A 23,593-nucleotide genomic window follows, 5' to 3' on the forward strand; every position below is an offset into this window, starting at 1 on the left:
AAAAGAGAAATTACTGGGTAAGGTAGATTAAATGTTTCTGTCAATGTGGGTCAAGTTTATTTTTAATGCCAATAGGTCTGCAAAATTAAACACATAAATCTATGAACTTCTTTGTCAGTCAGGGTGGTGTAAAAATGATATCCACTTTAAATGTGTACACTATTGCTAGAACCAGCAATAATGCCATTAATTTGGACATGCAATTACAGATGAATAATTTTCAATATAGAAGTATTTTCTTAATCTTGAACTTTAACAAGAACTGACCTTAAGCCAGGCTGGTGGAACTCTGCCATCATAGATACACTGGAAGATGTTCTCTAATTCAAAGGTCATTACCACAAGTCCCTGGATTCCCTTCTCCAGATCTGTCAGAGAGGCACGGATTTCATTTTGCAGTGCATTGTATCTCTGAATCTAAAAAAGTCAGTCAAAACACACAATTAAGACAGGCAGACAGATTGGCAGCTATAAATATTTAATACAAGGTGGGTGTTGTTTTTCTGGATTTGATCTATGTCAAGTTATGTGGAAAGAGAGATTCTATGCAAATGCATGCTGGAGGGGTTGAGTGGGTTAAAAGTCTTCCCTGATTTCCCAGGCAAACCACTGGGCACATCAAGTCATGTATAACTGTTAGGCTCATAGTTACATTAGGAATACCACATGTCAATATGTATAATGCATACTAATGTACAATGGGCATCACAATTTTCAATCCAGTATCAGGTCAAATACTTAGTTCTGCATATAACATGCAGGTAACATACATTTCAAAATATTAATAATTTCACTCCATTTAGGTCACAAAACTAGTCCACCATTTTGGATGGTGCACTCATTATCATATAATAAATGATACTTGATTGGTTTACATGAAATCATTGTTTGGGTGTTTCTCTGTGCTTTTCTATCATCAATATTGTTTGGTATATCAGAGCTCTAGCCAGCACTGATTGCCACATTGAGTTACATAAGTCACAAGAAAGTATAAAATACTTTGAGAAATAAAACAATGAACCAGGTATCTTTTCTAAAGGAAAGTAAATAAATTGCACATCCGATACATTAACTTAATCTTTTGTGTCACAACATGTATCAGTTTTACATAACAGACAATATGTTGTCATGCTTTTCAAAGGATATCATCTAAAAGTGCTTGAAGTGAAAACAGTAACAATGCTTAAAATCTAAAAATTATATTTCAGTTCAACCATGAAGAAATATGGAATTTATTTTATGGTAGGCCATAAATTACTATAAACATTTTGTTCACAACCATATAAACATACATATATTAATAACATTAAGACCAAGAAATATGAGCTAACTGTAGATGCTCACTACCAAGTAAGGTGGTAACTATGTCTGAGCTTGCAGATAAATAAGTTCAAATCTCACAATTATATGCACAATACTTCTTTTGTGTTTTTAATCTTATTTTACCTTGAATTAAGAAAGACATCCTGCTGCTACTCATATTTTCTGTGTGAATATACACAAAACATAGCAGAATATAAACATAAACAAAGCTGACATTGTCATGTGGGATACTGTAAGAAATATGCTACATCAGTCTGTTATACATAATGCAAGCCAATACAGCTCAGCATAAAATAAAAATAAACCGGTTTGCTCCAAGTGAATAATGAAGATATATCATATTGTCAGTACAAAAACTTTTACCAACTTGACAAAATATATGGTATACACTCATTTTAAACAAATATCCACAATGTAATTAACCTTACATAACATTACCCTTTATCGTTTAGAGAAAAACATTGAGGCTATAGTAAATTTTTGTTGTTCAAAATTGTGACTTTCGTGCATTGTCTAAGAACTATTATCAACTGTAAATTAATGATCTTGGAATAAGATAAAGTTCAGCGAATTCAATCATTACATTGAGAACAAGAGCAACTTCACTAACAAAAATAAAAAGATGTATGCTCTAGGGTGAAAAAAATAAATCAAAAATCCAAAAATTCAAATTTTGTGAGAAAGTTCTGAACATTATTATATAGCATGAAAATCTAATCAGGTCATCAAATATAAATACAAATATGCAAATACAAATATGCATTTCAAATTTAATTTGTAGCTCACAAGGTTTTGCTTAATCTTGCTAAGAGTGTTTTTTTGTATTAAAAAAATCTATAAAACAACAATCATCCAAAAGATGTTATATACACTCGATCAACTGCTGATGTAATGTTACTAAAAGGCATGCTATCCATCAATCTATATTTATACCCTTATGCTAGTGCTCAATGGTCTCTCTCTTTATACCACTCATGCTAGTGTTCTATCATTAATCACTCTATACCACTCATGCTAATGTCCTATCATCAATCACTCTATGCCACTTATGCTAGTGTCCTGTGGTCAATCACTCTATATCACTTATGCTAGTGCTCTATGATCCATCACTCTATATCACCTATGTTAGTGCCCTATGGCCCATCGCTCTATAGCATATATCTAGTGCCCTATGGCCCATCACTCTATAGCATATATCTAGTGCCCTATGGCCCATCACTCTATAGCATATATCTAGTGCCCTATGGCCCATCACTCTATAGCATATATCTAGTGCCCTATGGCCCATCACTCTTTAGCATATATCTAGTGCCCTATGGCCCATCGCTCTATAGCATATATCTAGTGCCCTATGGCCCATCACTCTATAGCATATATCTAGTGCCCTATGGCCCATCACTCTATAGCATATCTCTAGTGCCCTATGGTCAGATTATTCTACACCACTTACGCTAGTGCTCTATGATCCATCACTCTACATCACTTATGCTAATACCCTATGATCAATTTATATTTATACCACTTATGCTAGAACCCTATGGTCCATCACTCTATGCCATTTAAAATAGTGCCCTATGGTCCATCAATCCATATTTATACTATTTATCCTCTTGGCATATAATAATAATAATAATAATAATAATAATAATAACAATAATACTTTTATTTAAGGTGGGAACCACAGTTAAAGATATAACCTACCAAGAGGCCCTCATACAAATTAACTCTTTTATTTACAAAACACACACACACACGTACACACACACACACATGTATACATGTTCAAATTCTCTCCTTTCCCTCCTCAATACAGACTCTATACCATATATATTGAATCCACATAGTCAACACACATGCAATATGCAGTGAGCACCAAACAGATAGAGACGCATTCATGGATTCAAATACAGCTGCTTTCATTCTCATTTTAACTATATCTCTAAAGACACAGGATATATTGAATTTTGAAGTCGGAATAAACAGTTCTTCTGAAAATGAATGTAGATTTTAAGTTCCATAATTTCAGAGGCATTATTATCTCAGAAATGGAGCTCCATGTAAAAGATACATTGACCAATACAGGCACAAGAACAATAACAATGCTGTGAGAATAGTGTTTATACATCTCTGTCTTGTGAATGCCTTGCCAAGAAAAGTTACCAGTATTTACAATTTATTCTACCTAGAGTGGTTCAATGGTCAGCACACTGTTTTTTGGTTTGCCTGCTGCTGAATGGCACTGTCTGCACATTATGGACTATATCAAGCCAAGGAAATAGGGGCTAAATGCCTTTCTGAAGGACACATAGAGACAGCTGAACTAAGCTGATCTGGGTGGGCATCAAATACCCCTAGACTGTATGACCAATGCTCTACCAAATAATTTGCCATAACTCCTTGTTAGCATGCTGGACTCACAATAAGTAGGTTATTGGTTTGAATACTGCCCAGAATGGTCAAGGTAGCTTCCATGGTGTGTCCTTGGCAAGGTATCCTATATACTATGCATACGTAACAAACTGTCTTTCAATCTGCCATTAAGCATATATCCATTATCCATCAATCAATTCATGCATGCTATGTCTTACCTCCTGCAGCAGTACCACATTGAGTGGAGAGGGGTCTGTAGACAGGATCTTGGCTGTGCCTTCATAATCTATATTCTCTGGGATCTGCTTGTAGATGTTGGCTGCCAGATCCAGGACCTGAAAACCAGTTTTCCAGTTGTAATTTATATCAAATTTACAATAGATTACCACACAGTAACACCTCACTTAATGACTGCATCCATTTTAAAACCAAAATATTAAACACAAAGTGAAGAACACAAGTTAAATGAAGTATTTAGTTGACATCAATTTTAAGTCTAACCTTGTAACAAGATAACTTCTCCTAAGTCTTGTGACTGGTTTTATCAGTGAAGTTCTAGTCATTGTAACTTAGCTTTGTCAAGATGGCAAGAATTATTTAAAAGTTTGCAGGGTTCAACAAAGTCCATCTTGCTTAGTGTTGGGGTACTGGAAAGTCTCATCCCTCACACAAATATGATCTTAAAACTTTGTATAGTTACATCTTGTATTGTGAAAACCCTAATTAAATTCCACTCCCCAACAGAAACAACACTTGTCAAGTTCCATTTGTATGTGAAAGAATAAATACATTCTCTGAAATGAAACCATTTCCTAATTAAGTCCATTTTTCCTCATCTGATCACTGGCCTTAACTTGGAGGTTTGACTTATTTCTCCATCTTTCTCACAGTTTGCAAAGATTCTTGTAATCATCTCTTAACAAATAAGATATAGGAGAGGGTGATATATATAGAATCTATGTTGGGGTTTGGACCAAGACAAGGAAATCCCAGTCAAGGGGTTATGATATTTGTCTCACCACGAGGCATGCCGAGGGGGTAGACATATAATGTAATCCCATGACTGGGATTTTCTTGTCTTGGTCCAAACCCCAATGTAGATTATTTTTCTCGCCCAATAATTTCCTTTAAAGTAATAATGAACTTCTCAGTTTTGCAATATAGTTCACATGCCAATGTTTACCTGTGGTGCATTAATACAAATATGTTAATGAGGAGTGTGGCCTGACCGTGTCATCTGAAGTACACAGTTTTTATGCGTGAGCCCAAAAAACATAACAACATAAAATGTTGCACAGTATTGAGGCATTATCACATTTAATGTATGGATGCTATATGAAATTAAAAATAAATTTCAATTACAAGAAAAATGTTTCATTTTCATCAGTTCCAATATAGGAAATTATACTGTAAATAATTAAACGATACTGGGTCCACACATCTGTTGTAGTGGATAGGCTATTATTATAACGAAAAGTTACATGCAGCATGAGTGTCCATGCTTGGGTTATTCATGGGTAATTAGTGATCTGTGTCACTATTGTATATAACTCTCCTTTTCTTTGGAGGAGGTGAAACTGTTTGTGACATACTTGTGTTGTCCTTACTGACTGTAAAATAACCCCCATGTATAAAAGACCCTACATATATGGACCCTAGTGGATAACCATGTGCTAAACTTTCAAGTTCACGGATTCTTTGAAAATTTATTTTTCTGTCTTGGAAATATGGCAAGTGCTACCATGAAATTTGCTTATGGATTAATGTGTTGACATATAAATGATTCCTTCTGGCTCATAAGTGCATTATTTGCCATTAAATACAATAGTTATATTATTTTATTCAACTGGGGCACAATGGAGATGCTTAACAAAATTAGAATAAAGCATGTTTGACATAACACATTTCTGGCTGTTACTAAGTTTTCTGTAGTTGTTAAGAGAGTTGGGAGGCTATGTCTGTCATAGTTCATTTCACACAGCATTGAGAATTTTATCCTATATGTATTAGTCATTTTTCAGGTTAGCGTCATTAAATGTAGCTAACAGTATATAATTTGTTTCATACGAAGTATTTAAATCTAGTTACATAGCTTTAGGTACATTTAATGACGCTGACCTGAAAATGTACTGAGCTTGGCCTGCATATAGGATAAAGTTGACCATGCTGTGTAGAATGAACTAGCATAATACCAAAACAAAAAGCTTGAAATCGTATGCCTCTCTCAAAATGTTTTTGTATGGTGTGTTCTCAAAGATGGATTTACCTGAAGTTACTATGTTTTTGCTATATATTTGTTGCTGTTGCTGTCAGGCACAGCAGAAGACAACAAGTTTTCTTTTTTTTAAAGTAGTTCTGAGCTCGTAGACACTTTGACTGAGACGACTGGTCTGAGATGACTAGACTGAGATAAGAAAAGTAAGGTTAGCGAAACAGCTAGATTTCTCTGTTGCATGGATGAGAAATACCTTGTCCTCCCTGCTCTCGCCTGCTGTGGATGAGATCTGTGGCTGGAGGGAGAGGAGGGTGTCAAACATCATGCGTGTCTCTTGAATCTGAGACTGGATATCTGCATTAGGATGCTGGCCAAATGCTTCTGGGTGGTCAATATTGGGCAGCATGCTGACATATTCCTTGTAAGAGGACAATGGGCCATCTTTTGGCACATAATAGGTGGGCAGAATGGATAATCTGAAATGTGCCAAAAAAACGTTGTATCTCTCTGATTTTAAATTTACTGCATTTCATAACTCCTGAAAGAAGCAAATGAATATACAACATGCTAATTTCATATTGTTAATGATAGTCCAGAGGAACAATGATATATTGCCATATAAAACAACAAAATAAAATGATATTCTTGTATAAATTATGACTTTTGTTGCTATTTGTTATTATTATTATTTTTATTATTATTATTATTATTATCAAAACTCACTTGAAGAAAGGTGCAGAAATAGCAGCATCACAGAAGTAATCACTGATATAAGTTTGTATCAGTCTGCGGTCCCAATCGTCAGTAACATGACCTCCATAATTGATACCAGCAATGAGATATTTCAGTGCATCCCATGGTGTTTCCTCATAATCATCCAGATAAATGCTCAGCAAGTTTTCTGACACCTGATAAATAACATTAATTTTACATGCTATCATATTGTATACTGTAATAAACATTTTTAAAGATAAGAGACTTATATTTTCAAAAGTGGATACTCTATATATTTAGTACATTTTCTTGGAATGAAACAAGTAGTATGTAATGGTATGTTTCAACAATTTTTGCAAAATAGCTACCAGCTGAAAAAATTTGATTGCAGAGTTAAAATAGATCTGTTTCTCTTTGTTAAATATATATCGAAACAATATCAAAAACAAGACATGTGGGTTATCAAAGCAAGCAGTAAAGGAAAAGGAAATTTATCTAAACTTAACAAATCTGCTGAAAAGAACTCATTTACCATTTATTTATAAGCACAAAACTTACCTTCATCAGTGACATCTCTATATTAAATTTATTATATCAATCAACAATTTAGAACTGAATCAAATAAAACAATAAAGTGAATTGCATTATGCCCTTAGTAAACTTTCCAGATCAAAAACAAGACATGTGTGTTATCACAGCAAGTAATAAAGGAAAAGGAAATTTATCTAAACTTAACAAAATGATTTTTACCTCAAAGTCTGAGTCATTGAATTCATAAGCAATGTTCCATCCTAGCATTAGAAACTTTTTCCTTTCCAGGATGACTGAATGGAAGAAACACAAGCAAAACATCAACTTCTTGTACTTGTCTTGCTTATGACAGCGTGCAAACTGCTGCTCTGTGATCAGGTTGTACAGACGCTTTGTGTTGGCCTTCAAACCCTGTTCAGAGATGAAAATAACCTCAAGTAATACAGCATATGTGTTATAATCTGGAATTCCTAACCAGATTTGTGACCCCAAAATTACGATGATTCTTGTTCGTGCTACATGCTATGCTGTTTTGCCTATGTTAAACATATTTTACTCTTCATCCTTGGGAAACATGTTTTTTTGACGATGTTGAACCAATAAAATTTAAGACCCCTTTAATGTTTATTCGAAGAAAAAATAAATCTATCAAAGTCCATGTACATCAAGAAGATACATACTTATTAGTGTGAACATTTCTGTGATCTTTCGGTTGTCTATCTGTTAACTAAGCCACTCAGTCTATGATGATATAAATTACAGCATCACACACTCAGCTAAGTAGTCGTTTTGATACATTCAAGTATAGAGAACATATAGAACTCTGATGATGAAGGGCCACAAAATTGGATCTGTGTACCTTTTTGGGTGGGGTGGGGTTGGATATTAGTGTGTTAAGGTTGCAATGTTTACCAAAACATGCAAATGTGTGCATAAGGAAACGATAACTGAACAATGCCATGTAATTGGAGGATTAGAAATTCCACCCTTTCTCATGATCTCCAGGATAGGCTTATTGCTCTTTGTTATTTATATGTAAACCATTGATTCCTTATCTCGCTCAACTGTTTCATTTACTGTACACCATTTGCCTAAAATTTTGACAGGATTCAGTTTTTAAGACATGTCTTTGCTGAATCTATCTGACAATTTTGGTAAAACATGCTCAGAATCATCATGTGATTGCCTTGTACTGCCTCATATATGTACATGATGAAATAAGTGAAAATGAAACTAATGTGCTTCAGTGAACATGCTTATATGATGCTTTTCTAAGATCCGCAATAAATACAAGCCACTGCAGTGGCTAACAAAGTTCAAATAGTATTTCTTCAAAATAAATGTTACTCATCAAAGTTTCTGTTAATCAACATGTTTTTGCAAAAGTAAAAAGTCTGAAGAAGTTTTGATCAACAAGATCAGTAAATCCCCAAAATAGGTAATGTCATGTAATGTGTGGTACAACCAATTCTCATCACCTTCAACTTTTTTCCAAGTGATGCCTACCCTATTTAATTTGAAAATCATCATTACTTTGTCCAAGTGATGCCCCATTTAATGTGAAAATCAATAATATCTTTACCAAGTTATGCCCCATTTAATGTGAAAGTCATCAATACCTTTTCCAAGTGATGCCCCATTTAATGTGAAAATCATCAATACCTTTTCCAAGTGATGCTCCATTTAATGTGAAAATCGTCAATACATTTTCCAAGTGATGCCCCATTTAATGTGAAAATCATCAATACCTTTTCCATGTGATACCTTATTTAATGTGAAAATCATCAATACCTTTTCCAAGTGATGCCCCATTTAATGTGAAAATCATCAATACCTTTTCCAAGTGATGCCCCATTTAATGTGAAAATCATCAATACTGTAAGAAAAAAGAGTAATAGAAAAATCTTATTGATGTGACAATAAACAAATTAATTGGAATGGGTAGTTCCTGCATCACTGACAGCCACATTAATTTTTTCTTTACACAGTTATCAATTTTGTAAACGCTTACAGGCAGTAAATTCAAATAAGCTGTTTTCACAGGTAAACAGTGCAATCTTATTGTGTACATGGGGGGAGTGAGGATCCACATCAAACTATTCTAACCTTAGGTGGTTCTGTAGTCATTTTAATGCCAGTCTGAAGGATGGAAATGGGAAACTCAGGATGTGGGCTGGAGCTGAGCCACAAACGGAACTCAGGGTGTGGCTCCTCAACCTGCAACTGCTCCACTAGCTTATCTAGCTGTGGCATCCAGCTGAGTGACAGGTGACAGTTGGCGAGGAACACCCAATTACCCTGTGAAAACAAAGATAAACTTTAGTCATACAGTATTCCCTCATTACAACAATTCCAAGAAAGTCATAGAGTATACATCCTTACAGAGAAGTACATGATAAGTACTCCCTCATTATAATACTGTTTATGAATACACCACATTATAGTGAAATCATTTTTATGAAGTACATGATAAGAACTCCCTCATTATAATGCTGTTTATGAATATACCACATTATAGTGAATTAATTTTATAGAGAAGTACATGATACAGTACTCCCTCATCATAACACTTAATGAAAGTCAAAGTATACCACATTATGGTGAAATTGTTTTATAGAGAAGTACATGATACAGTACTCCCTCATTATAATACTTAATGAAAGTCAGAATATACCACATTATGGTGAAATTGTTTTATAGAGAAGTACATGATACAGTACTCCCTCATTATAATACTTAATGAAAGTCAGAGTATACACATTATGGTGAAATTGTTTTTTAGCGAAGTACATGATACAGTACTTGTGCATTATTATACTCTCCATGGAAGCCATAGAGTATACACCTTATAGTGAAATGATCTTTCACAGAAGAACATGATATCATACTCCCTCACTACTACCCTATGAAAGCCATAGCGTATACCATCTTATATTGAATTCACCTTATAGAGAAGTACATGACATTGTTAAACTTTCTATGGAAGCCATGATGTATACTACCATATAGTGAAATCACCTTATAAAGAAGTATATGAAACAGTACTCCCTCATTATAACACTGTCTATGAAAGCCATAGAGTGGATTGCTGTATAGTGAGCTCACCTTATAATAAAGTACATTCTACATTTAGTTTTACTTAATTAAATGGGATCCATGACCATGCACACCTTGGATGGGGAACAGTCATATCTTGTAGGAATAAAATGATACACCAGTGCTGTGCATCAATACTATTCACAATACACAACCTGCAATATGATACATTATTGATACACATATAAGTTTGATTGTCTTTCAATCTTTAGAAGGTCTATCAGTGCTAGGTGGTGTCCTTCTATGTAATTTAATGGTTGCATTTCCACTGTGCATATTACAGATAGACATATACTTAGCATCTGTTTATAATCCATTCTCATCCATGACAAGATAAAAATATTTTCAAACAGACTACATATTACATGCCAGTGATTTTACACAACAATTTATGCCATTTAAGGCTGCACCAGTAGATCAGATGAATGACTCAGTTTAGCCACAATACAGACTGATCAAACATATATCTCTGCTTCTTAATTTTTTGTGATTCTTATTCTGTTAAGTTTTCCTTAACATTGAAATGAATACATATTTTTTAAGGCTAAAATTGCATTCTACTTTTAAATTGTCTGTATTTTAATTTGGCTTGGTATTCTGCCTTTTCTACACTTGGTCAGCATGCTGTCTATTTTTGTCCATCTGGCATGTACATCTGACACTATTTTTGGGCTCAAAACTACTGCCATCTCACCTCTGTCTGCGTGGGTTCGAGTCTCGGATTCGACTAATGTGGATATGTGAGAAAGCTTGCCAGTAGCTTCTCGTGGGTCGGTGGTTCTTTCTGGGGTTTTCCTGGGTTCTTCCTCCACCATTAATACTGGCCGCCATGTATAGCCAATCGTGTGCTGAAAATGGCGTTAAACCCTACAACAACAACAACAACAACAACCCAGCTCGAATAATCTGATATACTTCATAACTTTAAAAATTATTGTCATCATTAGGACTGGCTGACAGGATGAGAGTTATTATCAGCCAGCATTTGTGAACAAAATCATCATCAGAAAATTAACCACACTGGGAATCAGCCATTTTGGGTTTTCAAGGTAGACCATATTGTAAACAAGCATTTGTAAAATTTCCTTGATGTAATGTTCAAACTATTGCATAATAATTATTTGACTATTGCATAATGATTGTTCGACTATTGTATAATGGTTGTTTGAGGGCACAACGTGCCAATCAAATTTAGTTTAACAATAAGTCATTTCCAGCTCAATGCCCAGACATGTAAAGAGTTGTCTACCTGAAAAACAGATATTGCTACAAGCGCTAGGATAGGATAAATCTATTGCATGACTAATGTCATGAAAAGCACTCTAATGGTAAACAGGTAAATAAAAATTGTATATTGATCCAAGTACATTTTCATTTGTGTGACTTTCAACTAATTTGCAGGAGTTCTTGCACATCACTATTCTCCAAGTGTGCAAATTTGTACAAATTTTATGCTATTCCCCACACCCTAGCATTATCTCAATTTTAGTACTCTACAGAATGATAAATGGTCACTTTTGCACCAAATTTCTTTGTTGCGTTGGCAAAATACTGCCTGTTCGTCATGAGGCAAATAAGCTACAATAAGTTCTGAAAAATTTTGTGATTATTGTTTACCCTGGACTGGAACGAACAAAAATCACCAATGAGCATTCAGTGTAACATATTTCACTGTGTGACACCGGTAGTGTTGTTTTCAAATTTGACCAAAATAGACAATATATAAATCAAGAAAAAAAACAAGTGATTAATAGATGAGGAGTAATGTAATTGATTATACATGTTAAATGTCCCCTTCATGCTGAACAAGCTGCTGAGATAAAATAATTTGCATGAATTTGAAGGCAGTTGGTGAGTACAATTTTATCAATGATGTCACTTTGTATTAATTTGTAGAAAGTCAGTGTTTTTCATTTTGACTAATACAAATAGTGCCTATGCCTGCAACAACTGTCAGTTATCAAAACATGGCTGGCACTTAATTAGGTTCTCTGAGAAAAGCTCGCGGACATAGCTGTTATGGTAGATTGATGCATTTTACGTTTAATGACAAGAGGACACATTGCATTTATGATCATAGCTGTTATGGTAGATTGATGCATTTTACGTTTAATGACAAGAGGACACATTGCATTTATGATGATTACACTTACAATGAACTAAAAGATAGAACTAGAACACAAATTTCAATTGATAAAATAATTATTTAATTTGTATTTATTTATTAAAGTACTGCCTCCACTCAGCATAAGTGACATTTTCATTCATCAAAATTTTCTTACATATCATTAATTGCGGTGTACAGGGAATGTTGTTTGGAAAGAAAATGTAAAAAATTTTATGACCTATTATTAAATTTGATATTTCATAGTGCTGATTAAAATTTCCAGGTCCAATTTACCGTTTTCGATGATAAAATGAGCAATACATCAAAGTTTCTGTTACCAATTTTTATTGCGATTTTCTTCAAGTTCAACAAATAGGGATCAATTTTTGGGGTATTTTGGGGTTTAAAATATGGGATCCTGCCTGACCCCGCATTATAAGCAGGTTCACGAGTTATCAGAGCGCATGTTATCAAGGGAGTGGTGTATCTCAGAATCCAATGGGAAGCATATTTTTCTTCTGTATTCATGTTACTCTGAAGGTAATGTACACTTCCATGAAAACTCATTTTGCACAGTTTTGAGGGGATCCATTTATCATGTTGCATCAATTAGTCATTGGTGTTGTTGTTCTGGGCTTCATGCCATTTTTCTGTACATGAATGGGTACACATGCTGGCCAGTATAACTGGTGGAGGAAAAATAGGTGAAAACCCAAGGAAGAATCAGTGACCCACAGGAACCTACTAGCAGCTTTTCCAAAAACCCACATTGGCTGAGCCTGAGATTTGAACTGACATGGACAGAGATGTGATGGCAGTGATCAGTAATCAAGGATTGTGCAGTAAAGCCTTTGCCTGAGGCTGATATTAGCAGAATAACAAAGGTTGTGTAGTCAGGCAAGGTGAGTATCAAAAAGTTTGATTTTGTTATCTACCACACTGGAAAAAATATATAATGAAAATCAAAAAACCAGTGAAATATACTCAGAATTTACCAACTGAAGCAACATCAAGGAATATTGTTTACAAAACAAAAGTAATTTTCTCAAAAATATTTTATACAGGTTTTTGACAAATAACTGAACATTACGCTTATGGCATCTTTAAAAAATATCCTTTTTATATGTAAAGGCAAAACAACTCAGAATTGTTATAAATATAATCAATGTGTACATTACAGCACACTTATGGGTCTTTGATTGACAGCCCGAGTGATCTGAAGAGTATATCTAATCAAAATTACTCAATGAACTCTCAGGTTTTACTGGACTTATCAGACTGTGATAAGTGCACACATGTGAATATGGTCTTATACAATAGTCAGAAAAGAGAAAGTTTAGACCAATCAAAACAAAAGGAATTATTCAGTGCTGATAAATTACACATGCTCATCATTGATATACCACGATATACAACTGAAGAGGGAAACTCACATGATTATTCACTCTGATCACTAATCTCTATATACATATATATATAGATAAATAGATATGAACACTGGTGCACAATTATGAATTTTGATATACAAAACTGATAAATTATAATAAACATGATCTTTAGCAGTAAAAAGCTCATTGACTACTTTGTTACTACTAAGATTTAGTAAAAGTACACCAAAATGAATTAGTTTACTCATTACATCAAATGCAAAGATGACTATTCAAATCCTTCACCTTTAGAAAAAGCAAAGCTTAATTTGGATTCATGCAACTAAAGGCATATTTTGGGGCCCCCTAATAAAACTAAAAATAACAATGTTGTGATGTTAAAGGGGGGGGTAATTAAAACAATATGTAAGCATGTAAATTGCAATTTAAATTGCACACAATTTTCTTCTTCTTATTATTATCAAAAACCATTAGTATGAAGCACATCTATAATAAAATCAAATGCATGCTATATAAAAATCTTTTAAATATTAAAATCTTAACAAACCTGTTAAAAATAGGAGTACTGGTTGTTTTAATTTATGGTCTTATTCAAGATGCAGATTAATTAGTCAAAAGCATGTTGACAAAAATGAATGTACTAGTTGCATACTGTTAGGGAAAATGGATATCAGGACTGACATGGTGTTGCTTGGTTCTCTTTTATGCAGCCCTGATGATTGTCTTTGAAACAGACTATAGCATATAATGCTACGTGTCTTTGAAACAGAATGTTGGTGTTCCAGTCAAGTGACAACAAATCGTACATCCATTCCCCCAATTGTAGAACACCAAATTTATTAAACATTTTTTTTGGGTCAAAACACAAACTCAAAACATTATTTTTTTCCCATTAATCTTTTGCATCTTCCTTTTCTCTTCATGTCTGTCACCATTTTCTCCAATCATGGGCTAACTGACTGGTTTACTGTTATGTATATTCCAGTTTTTCTTACACTGATAAACTATATTCAATGTACCAGTCTACAATATTGGTGAAGATGTACTTTTCTCCCAACCTGTGTTCTCATGTAAGTCCTGATGATAATATAATCCTATAATATTTTTATTTTCTGGAACTTCTTCAATATAGTTGGAAATGATGAATTATCACAGGCATGTAATCATAATTTAAAAAAAAATCTAGAATGGTTGTCTTTTCTGTAATATGTTGGAGGTGTTTTAATTTAAGTTATCTGATTGGCTTGCAAATGTATTTACAAGTGGGAAATGGGCATATCATCAATCGAGGGAGAATTATGATATCTGTATGATGACAGAATTTGTCAAGGATGAAGCTACTTATCAATACTGTACCTCTCTAACTCCCTCCTTAATCATCCTCGTGGCAATTGGAGCCTGACCTTGCCCAAGGGACAAAGCATGGAACCTCTGAGCCATGTTGCTCTGCTCAGCTAGTTGTAACAGGGCACTTGTTGGGTCCTAAAAGAGAAGTTTACATTTAATTCTCTGGAATCAATTATTTCTTAACATGAGTGATATGGGGGCTTGGAACAGTCAGCAGTAATCCATCTACATTACAGCTGCAATCATCAGTAATTGGTCTGCTTTACACCTGCAGTCAGCAGTAATCCATTTGCTTTGCACATATGATAAGCAGTAATCTGTTTACTTTACACATGTGGTCTTGAGTATAATACCAAGGTTAGATATAACATAAAATGGAAACTGTTTGCCTATCTCTTCCTCAAGTTTGTCTACTATCCATAATCACAAAGACCACCCCATAATATCTGTAAAATAAACTGCAAAATTTGCATTTAAACTCACTCAGAAATTTTGTATGACCGGAAACATTTCATTCTTTTACAACGGGTGTATCTATTTAACAAGCATTTATACAGATCAGTCTTTGAACAAATAATTGAAATTAATTACCAGTGCTACCCTAACTGTATTTCCCTGATAACATTTCCTTGCTGGTTTTATGTGGAAAATGTGGTATTCTGTATTCACTATTATTCAAGTGATGTAAATTTTTATTGATTTTGTGACTACTAAACATGTGAAAACCAAAAATTAGATGTCCCAATGAAAAGTGACAAATGAGAAAACTAAATTGGATGATTTACACCATGTCCACAGACTGAAGAACAGATCAAAATTTTATTTTTGGAAAAACTATGAAAAATGACAACAGTCCTAGGAATACCATCATGAAAACTGAGACAAACAACAACCACTAAATTTACAGCATTTTAATGATCTAAGATTCATTTCTAGAACTGCGTCACCCAAGTTAGACATATCTGAAACAAGAAAGTTTTCTGATCTGATATCACTTTTAGGAAAATTAAAAATGTTGGTTTGATTTCATTAAGCAAATTACTTATTGTAATTGTAGAGAAAACACAAATTTATCTTACCACACCAGGGGACAGGACAAAGATGAGTGGAGTCCTGGTTGTGGAGTCCTCTACCACAGTCTGCATGTCTAGCACAGGTGGCTCCACAAACTTTGAGCCCAGGTTGTTGGTGATAAAGGATGTAGCACAGAAAGACACACGGTCTGGGCGGAGTGAACGGATCAGCAACATTTTCTGCAACTCATTACATGCATTATCCCATTCTCCTAAAACCAAACAATTATGAATGTGTTAAAAAACTAAACAGTATCCCACTCTTCTGAAACCAAAAATAATCATTGTATTAAAAGCCTAAATATTATCCCATGTTCTGAAACGAAAAATAATCAATATATTAAAAACCTAAACATTATTCAACTTTCCTGAAACCAAGCAATTATCAATATGTTAAAAACCTAAACTTGCAAACACACAAATAGAGATATACAAGAATTCAACACATCCTGCCAAAGACATATACATTTATAAAAATATACAGCCATCATGCATGCAAACATAAACACACAGTCATCATACATGCAAACATAAACACAGTCATCATGCATACAAACATAAACACTCAACTAGCATGCATGCAAACATCAACACACAGTAATCATGCAATCATGCATGCAAACATAAACACACAGTCATCATGCATGCAAACATAAACAAACAGCCATTATGATGCAAACATCAACATGGCCATCATGCATGCAAGCATAAACATGCAGCCATCATGCATGCAAACATCAGCACACAGCCATCATGCATGCAAACATCAGCACACAGCCATCATGCATGCAAACATCAACACGCAGCCATCATGCATCCAAACATCAACACACTGCTAGTATGCAGGCAATTGTCAACACACAGCCATCATGCATGCAAGCATCAACACACAGTAATCATGCAGTCATCATGCATGCAAACATAAACACACAGTCATCATGCATGCAAACATAAACACACAGTTAGCATGCTGCAAACATCAACACACAGTAATCATGTATGCAATCATAAACAAACAGCCATCATGCATGCAAAAATCAACATGGCCATCATGCATGCAAGCAAAAACATGCAGCCATCATGCATGCAAACATCAGCACACAGCCATCATGCATGCAAACATCAACACACAGCCATCATGCATCCAAACATCAACACACAGCTAGTATGCATGCAAATGTCAACACACAGCCATCATGCATCCAAACATCAACACACAGCCATCATGAATGCAAACACAAACACACAGCCATCATGCATGCAGATATCAACACACAGCCATCATGCATGCAAACATCAGCACACATCCATTATGCATGCAAACATCAACATACAGCCATCATGCATGCAAACGTCAACACACAGCCATCATTCATGCAAACATCAACACACAGCCATCATGCATGCAAACATCAACACACAGCCATCATGCATGCAAACATCAACACACAGCTAGCATGCATGCAAATGTCGACACAGCCATCATGCATGCAAGCATCAACACACAGCCACCATGAATGCAAACACAAACACACAGCCATCATGCATGCAAACATCAACACACAGCCATCATACACGCAAACATAAGCACAGCAATCATGCATGCAAACATTATTACACACACACACACTGGTACATGTGCACCATATACTTTTGTTGATTCTGGTATGGAATAGCCTATACCTGAAGGAGGTTGTTTGAAAGATTTAGTACCAGAGATTACATGTATAAATGGTTACAGCCACATTAAGGCACTCAAGTGAATAATGCAATGTAAAGATTCATGTAACATACATATCTGCCTACTTACATACTTAAATATAAGACATGTTAAGGTCTATTTAATTTTTATAAAAAAAATACAACTTATAGACTGACATTTATACTTTTCAAGTTGGACCTTTTACTTTGATATGCAAAATAGAAATAGTTTTTTTAAACTCCTCTTTGCATATGGATGCTTTGCTCATTCAAAAGCAGGTCAAACCTTTCAGTCAAAATGTTATTCTGCCCTAATGAATTTCCTTCAATCAGAAGAGTTTAACCAAAATAGGAACTACACAATCTGGTGTCATTAGGTGGAAATGGAAAGTGACAGCAATCTGAACTACTATGATATAGTGGCATTAGGTAGACATGAAATAGAAAGTGACTGGAATATGTCTTATGATATAGTGGCATTAGGTAGACATGAAATAGAAAGTGACTGGAATATGTCTTATGATATAGTGGCATTAGGTAGACATGAAATAGAAAGTGACTGGAATATGTCTTATTATGATATAATGGTATTAGGTAGACATAAATAGAAAGCGAATGAACCTAAAAACATGTCTGACCTGGTAGAGCTGTGTTTTCTGGCTCATTAGCTGTGTACCATATTCTCCAGTCTCTTGGGTACTGTTCAAATGATGTGATGATGCCATGGAAGTTTGTCAGCTTCTCCAGCTCTGTGATGTTATCCCATGCCACATCTGATAACCAGTTTGAGCATGGATTGTCCATCTGGTTCTCTCTGTCCAACACCTGCAAAGAAAAACAAAATGAGTTATTGGAGCTGTGCAAGTTTAAACTGAGTAATGAACATAAACATTGTTCAAACCACTAAGATTTAATTTAGTTCATTTTTCGTAACACATTTTTAATTTTAAGAAATACAGCATTTATTGAGCTAAAATGGCCAAATTGACCACTGTTGCTAATGGGTGACTACCATAAGTAGTGCCAAGGAGTTCATGGGCATTTCACAGTATCAACCATCAAAAAATCAAAGTTAGTTGTGGCTGACTAAAATATTTTGGACAATGTTTTGCGTAGAGTTCTCTGATGAAGCTGGTGCACATAGTGACACCAAACTTGACAGCACGCGAGAGACCAAGTGCTTTGCTGCTGAAATCATATACTGAAACTTAAAAAGAAATTAAGATATCATATGAAAATCTTTGTGAGTCATATCAAAACTCAAGACATGGCTAAAACTGCCCATTAATTCTGAGAAAACATTACCGATATTTATTAGACACTTATATTGGTGGATACTTGGTCACTTTAATGAAACAAGATGGTTTGTACCATGAACCAGATACTCTTAATAGTTACAACTGAGCTATAGGGAGATAATTAGGGGACAATAACTATGGCTACAGGATTTCAAATGACTTTGGTACCTGCCACAAAGTGCTGAATTCTTGTCAGAAAGACCTTAAATAAAAATGTTTCAGAAACAGAAGAATATAAACTGTGAACCATGCACCAGTTGCTCTATTCCAGCTACGGCACTGATGACAAAGAGAAGAGGCATTCCAAAATGTAAATCATCTAAAATACCAATCCAGAACCATTTCTGCTTCAGATTTTCAAAATATGGTCTGCAGACAAATTTATGGAGCAAGTATAAATGGAGGAACTTTCAATTTGTCTACTAATATTACTGAGGATTTAATTTTATTTAGAAATCTGAGGATATAATTGATAAACATTTGCAACATCAAGGTAGATATTATCAGAGAACAACAGTTCTTTTGACTATGGCTGAAATTTAGAAGAATTACATCTTTTTACAATGTTGTTGAGACTTTTTCATCACTGGGGCACAGGCAGGTAACTGTATTTGTGTTAACATTTTAAATCTTTATGACTTTGCAAGTAGAAAATAAATTAATAAAACAGAAAAAAAATCATTTAGAATTTTCGTGCTGAAAAATATCCAGTGATTATTAAAAATCTACTTGACTCTGACTACAGTTTAAATCTGTTCATATATCCCATGCATATTTTAAAAAATTCAAAGCTAAAGAGTAAATCACCATATCAGCAATGTAGACAGACCAAAGATGTAAATGCATATTATATATTTAGGTCTAACCCTTGTTATGTATGTCTCATGGGGATTTTTCAGTGGGTTGTACATAATGTTACATAAAACACAAATGTCTTAATTCGATTTTTGTAAAGGATGCATTAAAACAAATTGACAACAATGTGTAGAAATGGGGATATGTAATAAACACAAAATGACATAAGTGTTTTGTTCCGGGTTAGGGCAAATACTCATTTGAAATGTTGCAGGAAAATTTGTCTTGGTCTGACAGCCTCCATGTATTCTTATTCCATATCAAACTTGTCATTTCCACACTCAGAACAAAACATTATGCAGTTTCATGTACTTATCTGACAGCAAGGATATCACAAATACTAGTTCCACTAATCTTTACAATTTAACCCCATGTACCTCAAGAAGCTGCCTGATTTGAAAATTAATATGACCCTTGTATGTTTCAAGTTATTTATGTGTATTGTGTCATTATTAAAGACCTTCAACTGGATACAGTGCAAAAGGAACATTAACTGTAATTAGTGTCTCCTAAATTATGCATGCTTGTATTTTGTATAGTTTATCCATTTAGTGAATGATAAGTCCCTTGCAATGGCCCATTTTGCTAGACTAAGTATGAATGATAAGTCCCTTGCAATGGCCCATTTTGCCTGTATGAATGATAGGTCCCTTGCAATGGCCCACTTTGCCTGTATGAATAATAGGTCCTTTGCAATGGCCCACTTTGCTAGTATAAATGATAGGTCCCTGCAATGGCCCATTTTGCCTGTGTGAGTGACAGGTGCCTTGCAATGGCCCACTTTGCTAGTATGAATGATAGGTCCCTTGCAATGGCCCACTTTGCTAGTATGAATGATAGGTTCCTTGCAATGGCTCACTTTGCGAGTATGAAAAGCTGAATATCATGGAGTTCCAAAATTTGGATCTTCCAAAACAGCATGTATAGGGATAAAATGCATTGCTAACCAAAACATTTCTGATAAAGAATGATTCATATGGACCCAGCATTATTCATTTTGGGAAGGAACCACTGTGTACACAAGGTATAGAATATTTTTGTTTGGTAAGCTGTTCTTCAAAGTATAGACAATTCTCCCTCATTTTAATGTAGCAGCTGGTGTCCATAACCATAAACTGTGATATGTATGGTACTCTGTAATGGTAAGAACTATATTGTTCACTAAACTGCAGTATAGTAACAACTGCAATGTACCATACCGCAACTGAAACTGGTAAAATAAATAATGCTTAAAAAAAGAAATAAACATATAATACTAAATATCACGTTCATTTATTTGAACCAAGAATGTTATACATTTTACCGACCAACTAAATTACAATGGTTTAATTTTGGTTGTGGTGTACACAATGGTACTGCATTATATCCAGAACTGTATTGTAATGATGCATGTTGTGGCAAGTGAGAGCTGCTGAACCTATTTCCTACTTTTATGTTATGTAAGAAGGTTCTGCTACTGTCATAATCTATGCTAAAATAAAAAGAAATGTAGAAACGTTTGCTAATCTTGGACCTGTTTTAAAATGTTACTAGCAATAAATATAGAAGTAATCTTAATCATGGTTAGCATGCACAGAGAAAAGACAACTTACCACACCACCCCTGAGGAAAAAATTGTACTCATCCATGTTCAGTTTGCCAGCATGCTCAAGGATTTTGGCACACATTTGAAAAGAGAAAAGCAGCTTGTGCCTCTCAAACAGACCACGACATGTGTACCTATAATATGCAAAACATCAAACATAGTTAGTTAAATTATTTATTACCTGATTAGACTGGGAGTCAGTCAGTCTAATAAATCTGTCATAAAGAAGAGAGTGGGATTAGTATCAGACATTGACACTCTTAGTAATTATTTGCCAAAATGATTTTGAAAATGGGGACCTTCTAGATCACTAAGCAAGAGTTTATCATTTGATAAATATGGTACTGATAAGAATATGATAGATAATATAAATAATATTGTTGGCCATTTTTTAATTAATGCAAAGCAACAATAACAATAATAGTAATAATTAAAGAAACATTGGCTGAAAAGAAGATATACATAGTGCTTTTTCCAAGGACTTAATACATTCAAATAGTTTCCAAGAATTTCAAAACGTTCTCAAGAAGTATAATTTCTTGGGTCACAATCTCAGTTTGATCTGCAAACATATATCATTCCAAGTAGGGTCAAATTCTTTTAAATCAGTCATCCATCTGCAAACGTGATAAGTGTGCCATTACAGCTAAGGGATGCTACTCCATCTGGTAAATACAGGTATTATTTATTGCTTCATTATTTTTTGAAAATATGCAATTAAAAAAAATATTGTATTAAAAATTGTATATATGTCAATAAGTTTGAACATTCTGTATTCTTTAAGAAAAATTCAAAGACTTCTGAGAAAGAAAAGCAAATCAAGTACTTTTTTTAAACAAATTCAAAGACTACTCATGACAAGGAAAAACCAACTTTGATGAATTTTAAAAGTTTTCATGGTAACCTCTCCAATTCAAGGATTTTTCAAGGTTGTACCTATTATGAAATAGGCATCCAAATTTAAAAATGTATTCATTCCAAATTATGTTCTTGGCAGAATAGACTTTAGATGTCAAATATTATCATATGTCATACAAAATCTTATAAAAGCAGATGTTATTGATTGATGTCTAGACAAAATATGAAGCATACAAATTTTTGCAAGCAGGTGCATAATTTGAATCTTTTCCTTTAAATGTTATGATAAAAAGTGTAATAAATTTTAAACTTCTGTAAATTTTTGTTTATATATATATATAAACTGAGAGACAAAAGACAAACAAAACCAATGATATTGCAGTGTAACCAAATATTACAATGTAAATTTTGAAAAATAAAAAACAACTGACCTGTAGACAGCGTATGTGTGATACTCATTGAGATTCTGTATTCTTTCCTCAAGCTTAGAGCTGCGTTGGCTTTTCTCGATGGACATTATGAAAAGCTCAATGTAAGCATCTAGAGAGAATTGGTACATGGGGTCAATACGACCCATGTCATTTAGCACAAAGAACAGGATGGAAGCCCGCTGAGCTGAGGGTCTGTAGCCCTGAAATTGTACAAGGATAAGAATGTTAAGGATCCTTTAATTATTTCCTAACTCAATGAAAAGTATTCACTTTCTTCTTGTTCAAAGTTCTAAAACTTGAATATTTGATTTAATGGAGACATAATGCAAAGGTATAGCTGCAGTTGATGAGTTGGTGATTTGGCATATTTTGACCATGTAATACAATTCTTATCCATGGTTTTCAGTATTATAATTGTGGATCATAATGGCTGCTTCAAGATAACTGATATGGCTGTCATGAGAGTCAAAATTAGTCTGATATTTTTAATGAAATGAATGAATATCAATTACAATTTTTACATTTAATTTTATGGGTATAAGGTTTTGTGGTTCTGCAAAAATTGAAACTTTGTTATAATTGTAGGTCCTACTTTCTAACGGAAAGATCATTGTTCAGTGACATGTGGTTTTTGAATGCATGGTTTGCAGCATCTATGAAATCCACACAAATTGATACAGTAAAACCTGTCTTGAAACACC

General features: G+C 34.2%; 1 protein-coding gene across 1 annotated transcript in view; it reads right to left on the minus strand.

Annotated features, from left to right (window-relative positions):
• LOC149799292 (dynein axonemal heavy chain 2-like) overlaps positions 1 to 23,593 on the minus strand; it is a 65,106-nt gene that overhangs the window by 6,377 nt on the left and 35,136 nt on the right. Inside the window, exons 16-26 of the mRNA XM_089958597.1 lie at positions 22,893 to 23,092; positions 21,611 to 21,737; positions 18,504 to 18,690; positions 16,171 to 16,376; positions 15,101 to 15,226; positions 9,260 to 9,451; positions 7,373 to 7,564; positions 6,632 to 6,816; positions 6,162 to 6,384; positions 3,912 to 4,028; positions 268 to 417 (exon numbers count right to left, since the gene is read on the minus strand). Coding sequence (XP_089814723.1) covers positions 268 to 417; positions 3,912 to 4,028; positions 6,162 to 6,384; positions 6,632 to 6,816; positions 7,373 to 7,564; positions 9,260 to 9,451; positions 15,101 to 15,226; positions 16,171 to 16,376; positions 18,504 to 18,690; positions 21,611 to 21,737; positions 22,893 to 23,092 — 1,905 coding nt within the window. The remainder of the gene's footprint in view (positions 1 to 267; positions 418 to 3,911; positions 4,029 to 6,161; positions 6,385 to 6,631; positions 6,817 to 7,372; positions 7,565 to 9,259; positions 9,452 to 15,100; positions 15,227 to 16,170; positions 16,377 to 18,503; positions 18,691 to 21,610; positions 21,738 to 22,892; positions 23,093 to 23,593) is intronic.

This window comes from Sinohyriopsis cumingii, chromosome 5, assembly GCF_028554795.1.
Source record: "Sinohyriopsis cumingii isolate HCF-2022 chromosome 5, ASM2855479v2, whole genome shotgun sequence".
Taxonomy (NCBI): Eukaryota; Metazoa; Mollusca; class Bivalvia; order Unionida; family Unionidae; genus Sinohyriopsis; species Sinohyriopsis cumingii.